General features: G+C 40.3%; 1 protein-coding gene across 4 annotated transcripts in view; it reads left to right on the plus strand.

The window, feature by feature from the left end:
• The window catches only part of cntnap2 (contactin associated protein like 2), a 364810-nt gene that overhangs the window by 332235 nt on the left and 9271 nt on the right, over window positions 1–23304 (plus strand). For all 4 annotated transcript variants that reach the window (XM_020712697.1, XM_020712695.2, XM_011488837.3 and 1 more), the window contains 3 exons: window positions 53–286; window positions 1541–1674; window positions 13693–13786. In XM_020712697.1, coding sequence (XP_020568356.1) covers window positions 53–286; window positions 1541–1674; window positions 13693–13786 — 462 coding nt within the window. The remainder of the gene's footprint in view (window positions 1–52; window positions 287–1540; window positions 1675–13692; window positions 13787–23304) is intronic.

The following is a 23304-nucleotide window of genomic DNA, read 5'->3' on the forward strand; positions in this document are numbered from 1 at the left end:
CCGCTCATTCCTTTCTGTTATTTAGATTTGTTTGCTTTGTTGTTTCACCCAGACATCGGGGGGTTCTTTGAGGCTGGAACACTTGTGAAGTACAACTTCCTGCCTGAAGTGGTTGCAGGGGCCAGTAAGGATTCAAAGGCTCTAACAAAGCAGTTAACGCCACATGAGGTCGATCTCACCAAGGAGGAACTGGCATTCAGTTTTAGTACATCCAGCGCCCCGGCTGTCCTCGTGTACATCAGCTCAAAGACGCAGGATTACATGGCTGTGGTGCTGAAGCAGAACGGTAAGAGCTGCACAGGTATGTCAATACTCGTGTATATTTCTAAAATATTACTGAATAGCTGCACTGAAAGCCTGAAGAAAATACTTATTTCACAAAGTTTTGATGGCAATATTAACCCTTTTACTTCAGAGCTTCAGCGACCAGCAAAAACCAGGTTATGTTTGAGGCTTAGGAAGCGGATAACCTCAGCTTTCTGTTCCAAAAATGGAGGTATGTTTCAGGGTATGTCAAGTTGCCATAGCAACTCATTCTCTAAACATAACCTGGTCTGGAGCAGGTTTAGTTGAAGGTTAGTTGGTTTCAGAGAGGTGAAGGAGTCCATTTGAAGATGACTTCTTGAATGAAAAACCTCTGATACTTTTTCCACCGTGAGAGGGTGATAAGACCACGTATCGATGTTGTAAAGATAAACTTTTGACATTGATCTAACTTAATAATTTACTTCAGTTAACTGTAACTGTGGTCCTGCTGTTAGATTGGCAGTGCAAGGAATTGTGGGATATCATTCCCTTTGCCTGTCTGGACGGATTTGGGTTTAAGTGTGGGTTTTTGACCAAATGTGTTTAGTTGTAGCTGTTTTTCTGTGTATTGCCTAGTTATTTGTCCTGTTATGTTTAATTCTTTCTGCACCATGAGTGAGAGGGAGGAAGAAGATGATGAGATTATTAAGCACCACTAGTGCTTAAACATGTTGCAAGAACTGAAGTTAAGTCAGATTCATGATATTGTTACCAATTGAAGTTATTCATTCAAGTTTGATACGTTTTATATATAAACATATATATATGTATAAATATGCGTCACAATGAAAATAGAAATGAGATAGAACCTCATGCATTTACTTTGTACGTTTTTTTTCTCCAAGAAGAAACTCTTTCTTTTGATGATGCAGCCGTGCTACTTTTTTGATGGACGTATAATCTTCATATGGCGTCATTAAAATCTCCCACTCCGTCTCACTGGAGTATAGCGCTCTCTTTTTTTCTCTACGTGTTTCATGGTGACTCCAGAAATCGGCGATCCATTGATCATGCCTTTATGTATTTTCTGTGCATGCGCATTAACCCAGGGTTACCAAGTCGAGCGTAATTACGCCAACTCATATCCGGTCTTTTACCCAGAGTAAGCAAGTTTAGGCGGATTTCAGCCAGAGTTCAGGGTTAAAGTCAGGATGGTTTAAACATTCCTTCTGGAATACCCCCCTGGTGTTAAAGGGTTAAAACTTGACCAAGAAAAATAATTTTGCGTCTTCAGGTTCACTGCAGGTGCGTTACAGCCTCGGAGGTCTAAAAGAGCCGTTTTCGATAGAGGTGGATCAGCGTAACCTGGCCAACGGACAGCCGCACAGCCTCAACATGTCCCGCCACAACCGCAGCATCAGCATTCAGGTACAGCCCAAACACACTCACAGAGACAAATAACCTCTCCTGCACATATGTTGGTGAAGGATCTCTTTCCTCCAGGTGAAGTCTTATAGTTGAGTCTTAGTGCCTGGTCTTAAAGTCTTCTTTCTTGAAAACAAACTCTTTTTCCTTCTTGCTTTTGCCATTCATCCAAGAGCGTTCATCAGTCTGAGAGATGCAGAATTCATTATTTTCATTCAATAGTCAAAGTACTGTCAGATTCTTGACAGAGCAGACAGAGGGTTGGAAAGAGGAATCAGCGAAACAATACAAGTACATGCTGAAAACTGCTTACGAGGCTGACCTGTCATTAGTTCCAAAGACAGCCAAAACTCCAGTACGACCACATCCAGTAACTCAATGGGGGATTACAAGAGGAGGGGCATTTCACTCTTTCTCTTCTTTATGTCCCTTTAATGAGCCAACCATTTGCAGGTATGTGGGAGGTTACAAGTGTGGACTGAATCCTGACCCACTCAGACTGATAAGCAACTTGGATGAGCTGCAAAAGGTTTCAAGGAAGAAGATCTTAAGTGACAGTGCTATGACTCAACTTCAAGTCTCTTGTAAAGAGTTCAAGCTTTTAGTCCATGTTCAGAGCAAGACTAAAAGTTTCCATTTAGGATCATACTCTGGATTGTCATCTGGCAGCATGTACACAAACACACCTGTGCAGTCTGCACAACCTCCCAGCCTGAGCCAGTGTTACTCTGAGGATTTTCAATCCATCAGAGTGTCCTCTTCTGTCCTTTGCAGTGATGAAGCTGCTTGTCTCTTTACACTGTTAATCTACTTCCACCAGAAAGCCTAAGTATAGTAACGGAGAATTCATCGATCTGTGTGTTTGCTGACTGCGTGCTGCTGTGTCATTGAAAGATAATTTATTTGTGCTTACATGCAGATATTGAAACGCTTGTGTGGTCATAACTTAGAAGGGACTTGCTGTAACTTGAGTTTGTATGAGATGCAGTTGTGGATATAAATGATCCAGTTGGTGTGTGAGCTTTTTTTTGCTCTTGGCTTTTGTGCAGTTTAACAGCCTCGTGGAGATCGATACGAGATTGCAGCAGTCAGCAGCTGTCGAGGGTGGAGAGGAGATTTAGCCAAACTAAATTTGCAGGGTTTTCAATAAATTTGCCAACGTTTCACAGAGAGCAAACCAAAAGTAGGCCATTTAAACAAATAGCATCCCATTGCTTTAAAATTTAAATGAGAAAATATCACCCTTTTACTTTTTGAGCAAAATATATAAAACATTCACATTCTTCTTTTTCTTGATTTACTCGTATATCGCTCCTCCTTCAATGTATTTTCCATCTAATTGTCCAGATCAGCTCTTTCTACTCAGTAACAAACTCTATTACAACCAGAGAAGTAACGCGTTTCTTCAGTGACTTTTTGTTAAAATTCTTCTCCTTGGAATAGTTTTAAAGTACCATGCTTTTTACTTTTACTTGAGTAGATTAAAAATGAAAAACTAGTACTGTGACTCAATTTTTCTATTATTACATTAAAAGGAAAAAACAGTTCACTTTAGAGATGCATGATAATGGGGGAAACAAGTTAATATAAATCTGTTGTCAATGTAAATCCTGCCAACATAGTTGACTACACAACTATAATAAATGCACTAATCAAATACTGCACTGTTGTATACTGGCATACTGGTAAAGAAGCAGTTCTACATGGCAATGTTACAAGTAATACTTTTATTTAGCACTTAAAATTGATCATAAATGAAAGAAAAGATTTTAAAGCAAATCTTAAGTGAAAAACATTTTGTTTAGATATTATATACCGGTAGTGATTATTGCTCCTATTCTTCATAAATATTGGCATTTTGGATTGATATATTGTGCATTACAAATGTATTCTAGACATCAGTAAAAAAGGCCTTGTGGTTATTTCTACTTCAAAGCTGCAGGTTAATTTTTTCTGAAATGTTCTAATAAGGGCATGGGATGGTCAAAAGACATAAAAAAGTTTCACTCATCCAGATGCGCAAAAACTGATTGGACTTTGACTTGAAATAAATGTTTAAATATCCATTATTGTAATTGGCATTCCTAACCAGAGAATTTGTTATCAGGCTTAGGCATTTTGCAAATTAATACAGTAAGATGAGATGAAGTGATGATGGGTTTTAGTGCTGAAATCTAAAAACTAAATGGATAATGTCCCCCACGCATGCTTGTAAAATATTCATCGAATGATTTGGTTGTAGGTATGACTGATCATTGCAATACTCTAACAGACAAACAAAATTTGTGAACAAGAGAAAAATGACTCAACAGGGTGACAGCAAATGTTTCTTTAGTTGTCTTTTCAAAAACAAAAGCTAACAAAAGATTCTGCTTTGAGAGATAATCCAGAAAAATATTAATAATCAATATTTAAGGTTCTTGCAACGGCGTGATTCTGACCCAAGTGTTTAAATTTTTTTAATTCTTTCTAAGTCTCATTTGCAATTTTGGATGTTCGTCTTGGAGCAAAGGCTGCCTCTCCCCCTCAAATTGTTTTAGTGTGGATAATGACATCAACGAAAGAATTTCAGACAGCATGTTTGTAATGTCAGTTGTTGCTCTGGGCATCTCTTGCATATTTTGCATGCGGTCACATGCCTGGCACAGATGCCATCTTCCCCCTGAGCGGATTACAGTTTGAACAAACCAACAAGGGTTCTTTTAGCATATGGAAAATCATTCGCAAGGATGAACCAGGCACAGAAATACCCAACATTCATTCTGGGATGTTTTGGTTGAATTCTTTTAATATGCTTATCATGTAAAGATAATAAAGATATCGTACTATAATCTTTGTACTGTCAGTTCAGCAGTAAGGTTAAGATTAAATAAATAGAGCTCAAAATAGACCTCCAGTTTTGGAAAAAAGTATTTCTTGTTGAACATTGCTTTTAAAGGATATGAATCTATTGACTATAACTTTAAATATAATCATGCAGCTCTGCTGTTGAAGTGGGACGTTAAGTTTTTCATTACTTTGGAAACAATACAAGTCAATCTCTGCTTTGCAATTTAATAAGAATATTTAATACAACAAATCACAGCACTCCTGCAAAGGTGCAATCCTTATACACTCAGTTCCACAACAGTGATTCCTTAGATTTCTCTTTCACACACACGGCGCATGTGGTAGCTTCCCCAACAATGCTCCTATTTATCCTGGAATCTCATTAGAAGCACTCTCACTCTGCAGAGAAAAATTCAGACAGCAAGAAAATTAAACCGAAGCAATCAATAAAAAAACATACTTATTTTCTGAGCAAATAACACCTGTCAGTTGCTGATAAATCCACTGGGTGCACTTGGAAATAACACAACCCCTGTTATTGCCACCAAAAGTGATTAAAGTAACTGTGGGATTCTTTGTTCATCCCTTGTACACAAACGCACACCACAAATCTGCCACTCCTCTCACATTAAAACCTTTGATGTTCATTTTTTTAACGGTATTTCATCAAGTGTGCATTCACAGTTTCGGAATTGAGCTGTAGTCTAAATAATAATCATCTAAGGAGTTCATCATAGATTTAACAGTCAAACATGGAACGATGTGGAGACTAACAATAGTGGCCATAATGCACCCAGTTGGTTGTCAGAAATAAGCTAATTAGCCCAGGGAGGTGCAGAGGAAAGATAAAGAGATAATTATAAATAGCGCAAGAAAAGTAGAGCCGGAAGGTTTGCTAAGAAGAGATTATTTATATGAGAGAAACTTTTTTATGTTTCCTCACCACCTTAGGGCGCCTGTCAACCATGAGCATCAACACACAAACAAACAAACTCAGAGGTTTCTGCATCTTTGGGTTTGATTTACAGAGACGTTACACGATTAACATGATCTGCATTAATACCAAAGCACCGAGCACCATTTTAATCTGTGATGCACTCAAGCTTTGGGTTTTATGTTTTATGAAGGAGCCCTCTTTCCTTCAGGGTTGATTCCACATAATCTGCCAGCGCAGACTTGAGCGACATGATTAATGCTCATCCTCTCCATTTTCTCAAGTTAAATCAACCTTTGAAACACAAAGATAACATGTTATCCATTCGTCCTTTTTCCTGCTTCATCCCGCTCAGGGTCACCAGGAACTGCACCTTATCTCAGGTCTCATCCAGCAAAGAGGCCGGGATGGATTAGCAGTCACTCATGGGGTCACAAACGGACAAACAGCCTTGTATTGGACTGCCTTATACATATTATCCTACAAGTCACTGTTTATTTAACATATCCATCATTTTGAATGCTGGAGAAAGCAAGAGAAAAACCTCTGCAGACACACAGAGTGCATGAAAAATGACCAAGGTTTCAAAAAACACTCATATTTTTTGTGTTGAAACGGACTTCTATAATTTCTATTTAAAGTCACTGCGAGAAAGAGAAACACTGTAAAAGGACAACCATCCATCCAGCCATTAGACTCCACTTGAATGAGATTCAGGCAGAATGTCAGCAAGGACACCCAGACCTCCCAGCTCCCAGCCAGCAATTCCATCTCTTTTTGGAAGACACATTCCCAGGCACAGCTGAGAGATAATCTCTCCAGCGTGTCCTTGCTCTGCCGCAGGGTCTTCCTCCCGTTTGGACGCGTCTGTAACGCCTCATTAGAAAGGTGTCCAGGCGACATTCTGTCCACGCCACCTTAAACGGCTTCTCTAGATTTGAAGGAGCAGCAGCTCTACTCTGAGTTCCTGCGGGAGGGATGAGCTTCAAACCTTATCTGAGGGAGACCCCAGCCTCCATGTGAAGGAATCTCATTTCCGCTGCTTGTATCTGTGATTTTATCTGTTTCCTCTCAACCCATTGGGAGAAGAGGCAGTCCAGCATAGAAATATATGAGACAGAGTTAAAGCAGATACATTTATACAGCCTGCTGTATTTATGACAAAATTAAATGAGACTTCCCATAACCCGATTTCAAAATGGCGAGCGTGTGAAAGCACAGCAGCTGCTAGGTTTGTGCATGAAATCTGTCACACGGCGGGTTTTAATAAAGGGTGGGTTCCCGATTGGTTTGTAAATAAATACTCAGGACATTTCAGCCATCGTTACCAGCTTAGCTCTTAGTCACAACTGCTCTTACAGGTGGATACTGGCTGTCTGTGGCCAAAAAACGTTCAAACCTGTACAAGGCATGTGGCCTGCAGGAAATATCAAAGTTGTAGATCGACCTTCAAGTTAAAATGTTCATGCTCACATTTTTTGATGGGCATGCTACGATCGTAGCAAACACTGAAATTTGTATTTTTATAATTTTTTTACTTTATTGCAAGTGCATTTAGTTGCATGCTCCTTGCCCACCCCTTGCAGGCTTTTTGCGTAAAGTTAGAATTTAGGGAATCAGACAATTATAGCATAAATTGGAAGTCTTACAGGTGTCCTACAGGCACTTACATATCATCTGCACACTCCGTGCGTACAGCATTTGCACGCACCTTTTGCCTTAGTCACATGCACACGTGAAGAGTTGTTCGGGCCAGTGGAGGGTTGTGGAAGGGAGGGGCTGCACAGTCAGAGGAGAGTAGGTGCAGTTTCCTTGAGGCTCGTTCGGCCACCTCAAGGGACGTCATGAAAACGGAGCGTACCATTATGTGTGTGTGTATTTGTGTGTGGGAAATTTTTGTAAAAATAATGTAAGTAACACACTCTTATGACGTACCGATAATGCTGTTGCACGTTCCCCTTTACCCAGCACTCCTGTAAGGTGTGTGCACTGGCCCTTTACAGGCTGTGCACGTGATTTGTAGGGTGCCAATAGGATGACCTCACAAACTATACTAATTGTCTGATTTTCTTATTTCTAACAGCCAGACTGCACACAAAAAGCATGCAAGGAGCACAAACCGGCATACTTCCCTGTAACCCTTGTGCTATTCTAGGCACTTTAACATTGGGAGTTGGGTCATCTAGACCCACTAGGCAGTGCTCTGAACCTTTTTTCTTCAATGATTTGTGAACCTCACTGGTGTCCATGGATTACATAAAATCTTTCCACCTTTATCCACTTTTGTCATGGTAGGGAGAACACGTCAATGCAAGGGTGGGGTCATCTAAGATAGCACAAGGGTTAAGTGTTCTGTAACTTACAGTACAAAAATGTGCATGAATATTTTCGCCATACAGTCTCACCAAGCGGTCTGCGACCTTGATATTTCCGGCTAGTCATCTGCGTGACCTATGCAGGTTTACCCCATATTTTTACCCGCAGACAGCCCATATCCACCCAGTTGTGACTAAGGCATTACTAAAGAGTGTGCTTACTGTATGATAGCACCACTTACGTTCTCCTTACAATAACTTCACGATGCACTTACTTGCACGACATAGTACATTCCATTTTCATGACATCCCTTTGGGTTGTCGTACGAGCGTCAAGGGAACTGCTAGGCACACCTGAGCTCCTCTTAAGATCTGCCCGCCCCCTCTCTACAACCCTTTAAGGGTCCGGACAACCCAAATACCTGCAGCACAACCCCTCACACGGGTGTGGCTAAGGCATTAGTGACTTTGTCTGTGACTTTTTAAATACTTTAGCGGCTTGATAAAAAGCCTTTGACGCCTACACGTCGAGGGAGTCCCCAACACTGCAGCTTAAGCGATTTGCCTCGGGGCAAATCTTGTTCTGCGTCCACGCCTGGCAGCTGGCACAGAGGAGAAGGAGCCGGGGCATGTCTGACCTATTTTCCATCTGCGATAGAGATGTCAGTCAAAAACTAAACGGGCAGTCAAATGTCCTGTCTAAAGAAATAACAAGTGTGAATAGTATCAGTCAAGCAGACACAACAAGTCAGTGGAAGAGGTGACAGCATGACAAAAGGACACGAGGAAGCAGTTACAACTCCGAACGTCTGGGGGGTATTCCAGAAAACAAGGTTATGCTAGCTCCCACGGTAAGTTTGAGGCTAAGGAAGTTGATAACCTCAGCTTTCGGTTCCAGAAATGGAGGTATGTTTCAGAGTAGGTCAAGTTGCCATGGCAACTCATGCTCTGAACATAACCTGGTCTGGAGCAGGTTTAGTTGAAGGTTACTTTGTTTACAGAGAGGTGAAGCAGCATGCCATGTCCATTTGAAGATGATTTAGTGACTGAAATAGCTCAGATACTTTTTCCACATTGAGAGGGTAATAAGACCATGTATGGATATTGGAAAAGACTATAGAGATTATATAGCACCCCTACAGTAAAAACGCATATTGACAAAGTTGGAAAATTCCTAAATTAATCAAAGCACTGAGCACACACTCTTTTGTTCTTTTTATTGTTATAAAAATGAGGATCTGCCGGCTCAAACTTAGACATATGCGAGTTCAAGAATTTTAATTCATGACGATGGAAAAAAGATTACTTGAATTGGAGAAATATGACATTTAGTTAAATAAATATGTAAATTTGAGTTGTATTAACAACTATTGATTTTTATAGATGTCAGAAATTAGGCTGAATAAATTTAACTCAATTACTTGTTAACAATAGAAGTTATTCATTTAAGTTGGCAAAATTGGATAAGTTATAAATATATATATATATATATATATATATATATATATATATATATATATATATATATATATATATATACATATCCGTCACATGAAAATGGAAATAAGATCAGAAACTCGTGCGTTTACTTATTAACCCAGGTTAATAAGTAAACGCACGACTTTCTGACATTAACCCAGGTTTACCAAGTCGAGCGTAATTACGCCAACTCATATCCGGTCTTTTGGAACCGACATACCCCGAGTAAGCAAGTTCAGGCGGATTTCAGGCAGAGTTCAGGGTTAAAGTCAGGCTAGTTTAAACATGCTTCATGGAATACCCCCCTGATCTGTGACGGCTCTTCCGAAAACACTCCGATAGTAAGTTTATAATACTAAAAAATAATTCACTAATAATTTTGCAAAAAATTGGGATGTTTTTGCTTTAAAATAATGCTTCAGTTGTGCTTTTTACCCTGGAATCCTACCTAAAGTTAATATTTTTTTAAACTTTTCTGAAAGATCCACTTCAATCATCTTTTGATCCACTGTAAAAGCGTTCCCATTGGTCTTTTAACTGTCCTGTTTAGAATGATTTGAATAAATAAATACTAAGAATTCCAATTTTAGGCTTCATTTCCTTTACATATGTCCCTTCATCATGAGAAAAATACCACAAGAAAATGTTAAAAACACCAACATGTCAGAGGGGGGCTTTGATGAATTAAGTGCAGATTTTGAAGAAGTTCTGATTGTAAATTATAATTATTATTTTTTTCTACATGGAAGAGAAAGAATGATAGTTGGACCCTGATGCTTTTATGTTGGCTGACACAAAAAGAACTAGAGGTAGATGTAATATGCCAGAGCTTTGCTGGAAGGCTTCCAAATGGATCACATTTAATTTCCTGAGTAAAATGAACAGGAAAGTGTTTACCTCAGGTTACAGAGGTCCTCATTCTTTGCAAATCTTTGCAGAATTTGTACAAACAGCCCTACAGTTAGATGATAAGAACTTCTGAGGAAGAACCAGGAGAAAGAAAATCCTGAAAATTAAAGTTATAAAATCCTCTTTGGTGTCTTTTGATCTTTAAGATCAACTCTTTGGCATGTGAGCACAAACACATGCAAGAATGCACACGTGTACGGTTCTAAGCGTGCTTAGTTTAAACAGAACCTGAGATCTTGCTATGCTACCTTGATATCAAAGGCACACCACAGTGAGATTAAAAAGATCTCACAGCCTATGAGATGAAAGTGAGGGTTCCCTTTAGGCGTCTGCTCTCCTCCGTCAGTGACTGCTCTAGTTAGTTCAGTGATATGAACTGTGATGAAGAGGAGGGGAAATCCTGCGGTGTACTTTACACAGATATAGCACCTTTACAAGGGCACCAAAAATAAATAAAGGAATCACTTTGCATACATTTATTCTGTGTTTGGTCTGTCATGGGAATTTAATGGAAAAACAGAGTCAGGGTCAGAATGGTTCTGATGAAGGAAGTATACATGAAGGCAGCAAACAGGCAGATGAAAGGAATTCAGAAAATGTTTGTGAGCAAAATAAACAGCTGAAGGCTAAGATTTGGCGGGGAAACAAAAAGCTAAAATGTAAAGACATGAAAGAGAAAGTGAACTTGGCGCTGGAAAAAAAAAAGTTACCATGAGGTAGACCAGAAAAACAGATGATGCAAAAAGATTCAGTTCCTGTTAAAAACAAAAGAATAACCTGCTCCACCTTTGGTGTGTTGCAGCTTAACGCCATCACCTCATAATCAAATCAGACCAAAACAACCTATGATGAAATCTTTAGCTGTGAAGCTTTAGACCCTCAAACTAAAGAAGAAATAAAGTCAAACTGACGTGATTTCATCATCATGTCTGCTGTTTCAGCCACAAACGTGAAGGATCCTGTCTGAGACTGTTCTACTGCCCCCTCCCACATTCACCCTCCATTCTTCATCAATCACAGTCAGCACAATTAGATTAAACTATTAAACTCATTTTTTGGATTCCTGAAGCTGCAAAGAATCATTGGATATTGTTTTGGTATTTTTTCCATTAAAGATTTTTCAGGTGATCCCTAAACTAAGTTAAATAATAAAAGCATTACAGGAAATGATTTTTATTGTGTTTTAGGATAAACCTTTTGAACGGTAGAAATCGGAGATATGGACTTGAATCCTTCCCACACTGTGACTTCAGACTTTACTACACTTTTAATGATGTTTAGTTCTTTTACTTCATGTAAATACATCACTGTTACATCTGACATGTAGCAGGATTTTTTTTTCTTACTTTAATTGTTTTCAGTAATCTATAGTATGTTTATCTGTGAAGATGCCTTTGACTGCCCTCTACTGGTTGTGAACTGTAAGAGCATCCCAGCCAAACAGTAACTAAATAAAATAAAATATGTATTTCCATTGGGTTCTGATTGTGAAACAAAAAAGGGAGCTGAAATGAACATTTGTGGCAGTACTGTACACATTCGTGTCAGTCTTGTCTCCAAATTGGAGTCAGAAGGAAAATGCATAAACTTGAATGTAAAATGAAAAAATCTGAACTGTTAACAAAAATACATAAATCCATACATTTTGTCAAAAGCATGAGCCAAGAAAGAGAAAGCGCGACACTTAGTCATGTAAAATAATTATTTATAATTAAATTTTGTTTAAATACGGATTATTCCCTGATAATCTTCCCTTATAGCTTCAAATAGTTTTGCTTTGAATGGATGTCAGTATTTTCATAGATAATTGACAGAATTTGGTCACATAAGGTTCAGATTTTGACACATCTAAACAGTTCTCCTTGCTCGATTAGCCAATATATCTCCTTTAATAAAAGCAAAGAACCATGAAAGGCGAACCCACTGGATTTGTCTCTGAGAGGAGACCTTTGGAAAAAGAAAAGTTAAAAAATACAATATAATTGAGTCTTCTGAGAACAAGAAAGATAACAAAATTTGGAGGAATTTTAATAGAGACTGTGACACATTAATAAAATCTCAGCCGAGACAGTTATTCAGCATAATGATGGAACAAGAACAGGAAAAAACGATGCAACTTTAGAGTCTGTCACCATCCGCTCATCTGACTTTGCCTGTTTTTTCTGTTTTTTTAGTTTCTACAAAAATCCATTTCTTCTTTTGAAAGAATGAAGCTCTTTTCTTCTTTTAGACACAGAAACTCATTTCTGAGGGGGAAATTATTACCACCAACAGCAGTGTCTGCAGCCTCTGAGCTAATTAGCAACTGCTCTGCAACAGCATTAATTATCCTGCAAGGATATTAAAGTCCCATCTCCCTTCCCTCCATCACCCTTTCTGTTCTCACGCCTCCACTGATGGCTGTCTACTCAAAAATGTTTACGGTTCAATAGTTTGAAGCTCTGTGAAACTTTGGAACTGTATTTGTTTATTAAAATGGGTTTTTTGCAGAATAAAAAGTCATTTTTTGCCAGTTTATCTGTCAGATTTTGACATAATCTTTCAAACCTTTATTATTTAGTCAAAAGGGAAACAAAGTTAAATGCATAAAATGCTAATTATATGGACTTTGTCAGCCTGTTTAACAAAAATGACGACTGAATTTTACAATTCCAGGTAGTATTTTAAGTTTTTTATGTACACCAAGCAGAGACTGTTAAACTTTAGAGACATTTTTGACAAATTGAAGTCTTTGTTGTGTGGGTTGTAAGTTTTTTCCACTTAAAACTCTGTCAGGTGAACTTGATTATATTCAATGTATTTCTTGTTCTTGTAGCCTCTTTCCTTCCGTTCTAAAAAGGTCTTGCATTTTGCCAGGCCACGGTTGTAAACAAGAATGTTGTTCCTAATCTGTCCTGCCTGGATAAATAAAGCATAAATAAGTAAACCTGTATAATGAGGGAGATTTTGCTGCACATGTTCACTGATGTGGACACAACCTTTCATTAGGATCCCCTTTGGATCACAAAGTGGGAAATTAAAGGCCTTGTTTTGTTATCTGACACATTATTTTATGCAAATTGGTTAATTTGCTGTCTATTTTCTAGCAGAATTATCACCAAAAATTCCCCAAACTAAAGAAATGTATTAAGAAGGGGGAAAATCTCTTCCTTTACTTTGTTTATTTTGTGTGTTTATGTGTTTTTACACTTCTTTTGTTGAAAAATACTCTGTATTTTTTCTATTTCTCATTTTTCCCCCCCTGGGATGGCCTAATCCCTGTTTCTATTGCCTTTCCCTGGAATTTTACATGAGAAAACCACACGGGGGAGCTGTTGAGCTACAACTAAATTTCTTTCTATAGGCTTTAAACAGCAATAAATTAGCATCTTAAAATCTTCGTACATTTGTCTTTATGTGGCGATGCAGGAATTAACTTTTCAAAATGCTGTGTGCTCAGGAGGATTAAAGTTCACATGTAGTAAAATGCACAATGTTTTATACAGCATAATAACAACAAAAAACCCTCATTACCTCACACTCTTGTGTTTTGCTCTTGTGTGTTTTTGCCTCCAGTTGGATCATTACCCTCCTGTCAGTTACACACTCCCAGATGCCTCAGACACACAGTTCAACCTGGTGAAGACTCTGTTCTTAGGCAAAGTCTTTGGTAAGTGCGTCACCTTATTTACCTTTTAAATATTGCTTTGAAGATTCTTTTTTTTCATTCACTTTGACATGTAGCCATTAATTTAAACATTTGATATGTTAGTTTAACAATTATTCCTAATTTTATTCATTACATCTCTCCACGATTTAAGGCAATGATGATTTTTATGATGAAAGTATTTGTGGAATTCTGTAAATAAAATTTAAAAAATGTGTTTAAAAAAAGAATTGAAAAAACAAGTACATTTATTGCAAATATAAATATATTTGTTTTTTCTGTTTTTTGTTTGTTTTACTTTTTGTTTTGTTTTTTAATAAAAAAATAGACTGTAATTTGTAGTATGTCCGCTAAGAGGCGCTAAAACGCTGCGAAAGGTTTTACAGAGATGGTTGATCTTTCAGAAATGATGATACAGACACGTAACATGTCATATTATTTCAGAAAGTAAATCATTTGAAATATGTTGGTTATTTAGTTTAATATTTTACATTTTTACAAGAAAAAAGAAAGTTTTTTGTCATAGTCTGATCACCAAAAGAGCCTGAAAAATGTTGCTGTATAATGTGTTTATTTTTGCTGTTGAAAACTGCAACAAAAGTACCTGTTATTGTTCATCTGCACGACTAGTAGTTACATCTTGTTTTTCAACACATTTATTATCTTTTATCTTCAGCTACTAAAAAAATTAGTAAGATTGAAGGAATGGTTGACTTCACTTATACCAGGCAGAACTTTTGAAAAGTGTACACTCAATCACAGGAAACGACCCTACAGATACACACTAAACCACATCGTGGAGAAGAGCAGGAGGAACAAACACTGACATTCACAACTCTCATCCGTTTCTGTGTTGGGAACACAAAGACAAGCCAGGCTGTCAGACAGCTTCTCTTTCTGGATTTGCTGGAGAAAGAGAGCCAGTGTTTACTGAAACACAAGCACACTCTGATCTGAGCGACGTCTCCTCTGTCTCCCACAGCCTCATTGTTGTGGGATGGGATTAGCTGGATTACATCACAAAGGAAGTCATCGAATAAGAAGATTTTGAACAGAGAAAAAAGCCGCTAAACATTTACCTGATTACACTAACTTCACATAGAGAACAAATATTCTTTCACGTTCATAAAAATCAGACTTTTACTTGATAAATGGTATTGATTAGCGATTTCTCTTAGGTTGCCAGAGTTGCATGGGTTTGCTGTTGGAAGGTACTATTCTGAAGTCGTATCGATCCAAAAGAGATGAGATGATTCAGCACTGGACTCTGCGGTTTTGACTGTAACTTTGTGCATCGTGTAACTGAATGCCGTGCAAATCAATGAAAGTGGATCCCTTCATTTGTGCTAAAATTAGCTGAGAAGTGTGTGCAATTCTTTTTTTTTTTTTGGTCTTTGTTGGGGGAAAAGAATTGTTGTCGCAAAATGCAAATCCAAAGAATATGAATTTGTTTTTCTTTAAATGCAAAAGTTGTAAGGAAAAAGATGGAATATGATGTAAACAGTCGTGACAAAGTGGCGTTTGTCTGCATGTGGGTGTGTTGAGTATTCTGTTTGATGTACAGCGAGTGCGCCTGGATCTCTGCATCCCAGTGGAACAGATAGAAGAGTCATACATCAGCCTGAGCAGCAGGCCCGCCCCCCCCCTTCCCCATTCTTAGTGCCATAAATCTGTGTGTGTATGTGCAAGTGTGCAAGCGCCTATCAAAGAGAATAGATTCAGAGCCATAGGCAGAGACAGAATGGTAGAAATAACACCACTGTGATTGCACTATTAGAGACGAATGATTGTAGCCCTGGGGGGGGGGGGGGGGGGGGGAATAAATGACATGAGTATCAGCAGCACAGTGAAACTTAAATATCCTTTCTATTTTTTTTAAATCTCCACAGTCTCCCTTTCCTTTTCTGTTTAACACTTGGTCAAAATGTGTTGAAACAATGATCCCTGCAGATGCAAGTTTGTTTTTTTACAGACTTTTCTTTTTTCCATATAGACCTTTTCCAAAATCATCCTATTTATCAATTTTTATCACATATTTCTATGTGTAGTACACCATTTGACTTTCTTTTGGATTTATTTACAATTACTTCAAAGAAATTTTTAGGGAGACATTTCAACATTTCAAAAACCCATGACTTAAACCTACAGATCCATGAATGTTCTCTTAAAATATTAGGAAAATATTTTTGTCATTGTGTTAACGTAAATATTGTCACTAAGGAAAAATACCACATCATTCACTTCTAACAATTTAAAAATAAAATGTATTTTTTAAATATCCAGTCTTCTAGGTTAATAGAAATAAATGAACAGCAATGGTCAAAAGAAAGATCTAAAAATTAAACAAAGCAAATTTGTTAAACTTTTTTAGTGCGGACCAATATACTGTAATAAGGCAAACGTCTGCAGAAAATATGGTGCAACGTTCTGTGCTGCTGATGAATATCAATGCAGAAATGTTGACTTTCTTCCGGGTTTGTGGCATTAAAAACCAACTTCATGTTTATGGAGTTTTTAACCAATATTTTAGTTTTTTCTTTTTTTTTTTTTTTTTTTCTAACTTGTCCTGTCCAACAGCTAGGCAGACAGATGAGAGCTGAGGGCCTCTTGGGTTGGACATATTTTACTTTAACAAGAGGGGTTATTAATCTTCAGACAAACCAAAGGTATGTCTGAATAAACCCCTTTTGTAATTGAGGCCAAACTTTATTAATTTCAAACATGTCTGAAAATCTTTGGTGTTGGACCGGACGGAAAAGGAAAGAGGGGAAGAAGAAAGAGGGACGTTAGAGAGAGGGGGGGTAGGGGGTGATAATAGGAGGGGAAGGGGGATAAGACCATGAAGCAGCATAAAGCAACAAGTTTACTGGTTGTTAATCATTATGGTAAGGTTCAAATGTAAAAAAAAAACAAAAAAAAAAAAAAAAGGGCGGAGCCTGTCCACACACACACTCAAATGTTATAAACACACCTGTTAGTTGCAAAAATGTCCACCTGTCGACATGTACACAAAACAGATAGTGTTCACACGCATACTTATGCCTTAAAACCAACTAGTGTGAAATATTTCAGTCATTCAGTCTGTTGAGCTGACACCTGTGCTCAGGTGAGTGTTTATGTTCTTCTAAAATGGATGGTGGAACGTGAAAAGAAGGAGGGAGAGTGCCCAGCCATCCCCACCCCAAGACCCCCACCGCACCAGCAGCGGCAGCCGGATTCCCCCCAACACCACACGGGAACCGGCAGGGAACAACCGCCGCCCGGGCGACCAAGCCCGCCACCCAGGCCAGGGCCAGCAGGGCCGCCGCAAGGCCCCCAGAGCCAGAGAGCAGGGAGGCACGGAGGGAAAGAGGGCGCCGCCCCAGCCCAACCAGGAGAGCAGCCCCCCCGCCGCGCCGGGAGAACCCAACGCAGGGCCCCACCGGAGAAGGACGCCCACAGCCCCAGACGAGCACCCCACCACCACCCAGGAGTTCCGGGCATCCCCCCGCCCCAACCCCAGGTACGGGCCAGGACCCCCCAAGGGAGACCCACTCCGCACTCCAGGCAGCCATCCGCCCGGCCAACGGTTGGTCCAGGGAGGAGCGAGGCAGGGGCCCGCCGCCCCCGCCCAGGAGGGGGGAACCCCGGGGAAAAAAGAGGGCCCACAAGGGGTGTTGTAAATATGGCCCGACCAGGCTCGGCCACAGTTGGAAATTTGGCGGGGCCCAGCACTCAGGAGCAAGGACCAGAACCCACCCCCCAGGGACACGAACACCCCCGGCTCAGATGTAATGTGAACCCCCCCACCGCGCGGAGAGAGCACCGCCGGGCCCAGGAAGCCAGCACCCCGGGGACACAGCCGCCGTTGCAAAGGGGCCCGTACCCCCCACCAGGGAAGAGGCAGGGGACAGATGGTCCTAGGTCCCACCTTCCTTGCAAAATGTGTGTGCGTGTATGTGTGTTTGAGAGAGTGTGTGTGTGCATGTGTGTGTGTTTATGTTGGGATGTATATATTGAGGGGGGAGGGGTGTGTGTACTAAGGGGGGTGCGGTTAAAATTGGCGGGTAGGGCACTAAGGGGACGTCTCCTGATTACTCACAGTGACGTCCCCTCACCCTCCCCACCAAGGGGCCCTAAATGTCTAAGGTGCGGTTAAAATTGGCGGGTAGGGTGCTAGGAGGACATCCGCTGCTTGCTGGCAGTGATGTCCAAGCACCCCCCCTACCAAGGGCCCTACATGTCTAAGGTGCAAATAAAACCGAAAGAGGGGGGGCCCACTCCATACGGCAACCACAGGAGGGGGGTCACTGCCTAGTAAACCCCCCCCCCCAAGGCTCATCGCAGGCTAAGCCCCCCACCCCCTCACCCTATTATGAGGTTATATGAGGAAGGGGGTAAGTTGGGGACAGATGATAGACTGTCCCCCGGTGGTCAAACAGCCGTCCCCCGCCCCCCCCCCCCCCCCAGCAAGGGGGCCAGGCCCACCCAGCCCCGGGGCCCCACCCCCGGAGGCGCAGACACCCCAGGCCCAGCACCACCACCCCCACACAGAGAGAGGGGAGCCAGAAAGCGCCGGCCCCCCCCGGAGCAAGCCCAGGCCCCCACCCCCAAACGCCGGCCCTAGAAGAGCTCTGGTCAGGCCTCGACGGGACCGAGGCAGCCAACCGGCCGGGGAAACCGCCGATGGCCTCAGCGGAGACCCCGACCCGTCAACCCCCCCTGCCCCGTACCAATAGTGCCCCCCCCCCTCCCCCAGAATGCCCCCCCACAGGACAGGGCCGACAAGACCCCCACCCCACCCCACCCCCAGACCCCGCAGCCGAAGCGGATGACACCCAGAGCGACCGGGGGCCCCAAGAGGGTTGTCCCGTCCCGCCCCAGAGCCAGGGAAGGGCCGATCCCAGCCCCAGGTGTAGACGGGAAGCCCATCCAGCGCCGCTGGGCCCCCCCCCCCGAGCAGCGCCCCCCGCCAACCCCCCCCAGCACAGGCAAAGGGACCACCCCCCCAAGCCAAGCCAGACCACCACCCCACCCCCCCCACCACGCACCCCCACACCCAAGCCCAGAGGACCACGCAGCGCCCCATAGTTTTTTCTTTTTGATGTTGGATGACATTAATTGAGAAAATGAGGCTTAAAATTGCATATCTTAATATTTCTTTATTCAAATCATTGTGAATCAGGAGCAGATGAAAAAATGCCATTGGAAAAAGCTTTGAACTTTAAGGAGTGTGGAGACACAGTTCCAAGTTACCCGAACAAATCAACCATTTTTTTCAGAAAAGGCCCTGCATGATCTCACTTTTGAATCGGCTGCTTTTCAACAAAACAACTAGAAAGAATATGAGTCAAGTTTGGAGAAGTTGTATTCCTCTCCCAATTTTACCTTTTAATTAAGATCATCTTAACATCACACCATGGAAAACTCAGAGAGAAATCAGTCAGTCACATTAAGTCAGAGTAAAAAAATCAGTGTTGAAGTTGGCGTCCTAAGAGAAAGTAACAGATAACTGTCGAAGAGAAGAAATTCTCTTCATTGAACATGTCAGAAAAGTTTTGGTGCTTAAAGTTGTATCTTTTAAAAGTACAGGATTGTTGGACAATTATTGTTTGAAAAGCCTAGACCAGGACTCTGCTACCCTAAAAAAGCCATTTGGTCGAGTTTCAGCTACAAAGTCCCACTTCACCATTCACAAAAATACATTTTATGTTTTTGTTGCCATGAAACCTTTCATTTATTTATAATATTTGTAATACTTTAATTGTAACAGTACAATACTTGTTTCTATGTTAAACAAATTTGACTTCAGAGAGCCGCCCATGCAAGTTCCCTTTCAAAATAAAACAAGATCCTCCTGCTGCAGCAGATTAGCTTGAATTAAAAATGGAAGAAACATGGCATTATCTATCACTGTTTTTTGTGGCCATCATCATTTGTCTCTTTTTTCTATCATGTACAAACAATTCTACACATATAAACGCAATTATAGACTTTGAGAACTCTGAACAGAAACTAAACACTGCTGGTATTGTGCAGCGGAAATTATGTGCTTTATGCTTATCAGAATAATAAACCACTCTGACAAAAGATTAAATATTTGGCCATTATTTTGTTCAGTCATCTGCTTGTTAAAAATCTAAACATAAATGGCAAAACTTAATTAAATATAACAAATTAACCAAAACTTCAAACCTATGATTTCTTCAAATTGTTAGCATTTTTTCTTTAAAGTCAAAGAGTGTGTGGCTCCGGAGCCTCAGGTTGAAGGCCCCTGAGTTCGACAAGGGCCAAGGTGAAAGCAAGTTACGCTTAGTGCTAGATATCATAGTAAAATGAGCATCTTTCTGTTTTAATACCAATTCTTTACTTTAATTTCCAAATTTCCAGTTGAAACTTGAGGTCATGAGATTAGTAGGTAATGGTAATAATCATGACATATTTTTAGTATTTCATCTACATTTTTTTTAATTGTTAAAAGTTTGTTTGTTTTTTATCATTTAAACTTATACAAGCATCTCGAGTAAATTATTTGATGGCACACTAGTGCATAAATTAATCATTTGACTGCTCTGCTTTGTTTGATTTTGGGGTGTGTTTTTTTCCTGAGCAGATCATTTTCTAAACTCAATCTTTTTTTGTTTTTTTCTATTGTGATCTCTGCAGTCACAAGACCAGATGACTCAGATTAAAGCTTTAATAAACGCTTTTGTCTGCTTCCCATCATTTGATTTCAGATTAGATTTGATCCCATCATCCCCTTTGTGATTTCACAATAAAACGCCAGATTTTCTCTTGTGAATATCTGAAAGGACGTGCTGTCATATGTGGGTATTTTTCTTTAATCCTGATCCCTGCTTCAAAAGCTCCAGGTTCCTGGTTTTGTCTCGCTGCTGTGTCAGAGTGGGGGTGGGACTGCACTGCAGAGAAAATGGGAGGAATAGAGGAAGGTTGGAGAACATAAAAAAGGGAGAGAGATGCTCGTCATTGGGATGCTGTTTCCAGAGATCCACACTGCAGAGAGGAAGGTGTGACAGAAGAGAAGAGGGAGGAGAGGAGGATTTGTCTGAAACTGTGTTTACAGAAATCAAAAAAACCTTCATGTAGGTAACTATAGTTTCATGCATGTGTGTTCATTTGTGAGTGATCTGCATTGGTGTCAAGGTTGCAGCAAGTGTGACTCACTAGTGAAAAATGCATGTTGAATTGACTCATATTTGATGCTATGCTGAGATATTTTCTGATGGGGTTGAAAGTAGAATCTGCAGAAACAAGTAAAACTGTGTTTGTGCTGAGATTTGTTTCCTTCCCTGCTGGTTTGCATCTGTTTTCTGGATTTTATCCTAGTATTGAAATAACTTTGAATGGAGATGCTGCTGCTAGTTTATATATATATATATATATATATATATATATATATATATATATATATATATATAAACAGCTATTTTTCTTCTTTTTTAACCATTAATTGTATGCATTTAACTTTATTTAATTGTCAAAGGGCTCAAAAGAGTTCCAAACTAATACAATGAAAGTAGTTTTAGTTCATGTTTAGCTTCTGCTGCACTCAACCTTTGCATTGAAGGAGGATTTTTACATCAGGAGGTTAAAACTGCTTCTCAGCTGGCAGGGCCTCCAAAGAGTCAGTATGTGTGTCTTCGCCTGGCCCCCTCCTCAGTCATTTTAACGTGTTTCTGTCTGCATGCCACAACATTGCTTTCCCTTTAGAAAAAGTGGTGTGGCTAGAATTGGATTGATATTCACTTCACACATCGCAAATGCTTCACTTTCATTACCTCAAACGACCCCCCTTTTTCCCCTCACCCCCCCCCCCATCAACTTCCATTTGTTGCCATGGAAACTGTCTGATCTCTTCTTTTGAACATGCCCTATCCACAGACACTTCTGTCACTCCTTCCTTCCTCTTTCCCTTTCATCCGCCACTCACCTTTTCTCATGTTAGCAGGAAGAGCGGCCACACCCTCTCCCCCAGTTTCCAGTGAATGCAATCCACCCCTACACCCCTAACTGCCGGTTCTTTTCTCCTCAGCACCCCCATTTTGAATTATTCATGTGGCGTCTCTCCATCGGTGGCACATTATCTGTTCGTGCGTGCTCTGTCCAGCCTGATTACAAACGGTTTATATTAGGTTTTAAATTGAGGACGATTTTATTGTTGGAGTCAAATCTCAAATGGAAAAGTCTGGATTTTTCCAATGCACTTCAGTGCTCAGGGAGGTGGTTTTTGTGTTTGCTGTGTTTTATTGATTAGTCTAGAAATTCCACCCACTAGGGTGTGTAATAAAACAGATTATGAACCATTTGTGGTATCTGGCTGTGGTAGAGCGGGATTCCTCATTGGGTTTTATGCAGCAGTGGGCAACAAAGGTTATGACAACTCAGCAGTTTTATCAAATTGTTGTTTTTTTTTTGTCAAAACTGTGTAATTTTTCATATTTAATTTTTAGCACAGACCTCTACAGCTGTAGACTTAATCAAAGTTCCAGCATTTTTCCAACAATCTGCTATGAACTCAGCTTTGGCTGCAAAGCAGCCTGTCATATTGGAAACATGGAGCTTGTTCACGCAAAAGCCAATAAGCACGAGTTCAGGCACACAAAGGAGACACACAGCCTCATATTCTGCTCTAATAAACCTTCCACTATCAGTAATCTGTTCTCTGTGTTTGCTGTGATCCCGTCAGGCCCTTCTGTCCCTCCTTCACCGACATGTTTGGGGCTCGGCCCCTGCACACCGCTGCATGCAAGCACATTCACCCAAAGCTATTAGTCATCATCAACTTCAAACAGACACATTTTTCTACAGAACAGACAGTTTGCCCACGTACGAAGGAAATAGCAATATTGTGTGTTGAAAAATAGCTTTAGAGTTTAAATCAAGAATATTTTTTAGCAAATAAGTGGGGGGAAAATATGCTTTTATAGCCAAGCCAATAATGCAGCACTCACAAACACACTCATAGATTCATTAGTGATTAAACTAAGCAAAATGAAATAAAGAGACAGAATGTGATCATAAAGCATGTCCAGCATGCCAGACTTCTATCATCCACTATAATTTAATATGTCTGTGAATAAGCTCATGCATACACAGAGAGCAACACAAACAGAGTTCTTTTTTTCTGTTGCAAACTATTTTAGGGTGCGGTGCAGATTTAAAACCAAAAGGGTTTTGTTCACAGTGAGACTTTCAGGTTTGTGCAGCTTTTATTTTCCAATGCATTGTTTAAGTCAAGGATTCTTTCTGGAAAATATTGCAAATCTTTGAGCATTTGGGGCTTTTTCTGTGGTTGGAAAACGTCACTGGAACTCTTTTTAAAGTAGTTGTGCACAAACTGGGATTATGATTTAAGATCATTCTGTTCTAAAATTCCTGCTAATGTCTGAAAGGTCAAATATTTGTTCCCTGTTAATGCCCAAAATAATTTTTTTGCCTTTTAAACCAGCCAACTCATCCACCTGTCCTGAAGATTTGCCATTTTCCCCTGAAGTGGAAGATCAGGTTATTTAAGTGAATTT

This window comes from Oryzias latipes, chromosome 20, assembly GCF_002234675.1.
Source record: "Oryzias latipes chromosome 20, ASM223467v1".
Lineage (NCBI taxonomy): Eukaryota > Metazoa > Chordata > Actinopteri > Beloniformes > Adrianichthyidae > Oryzias > Oryzias latipes.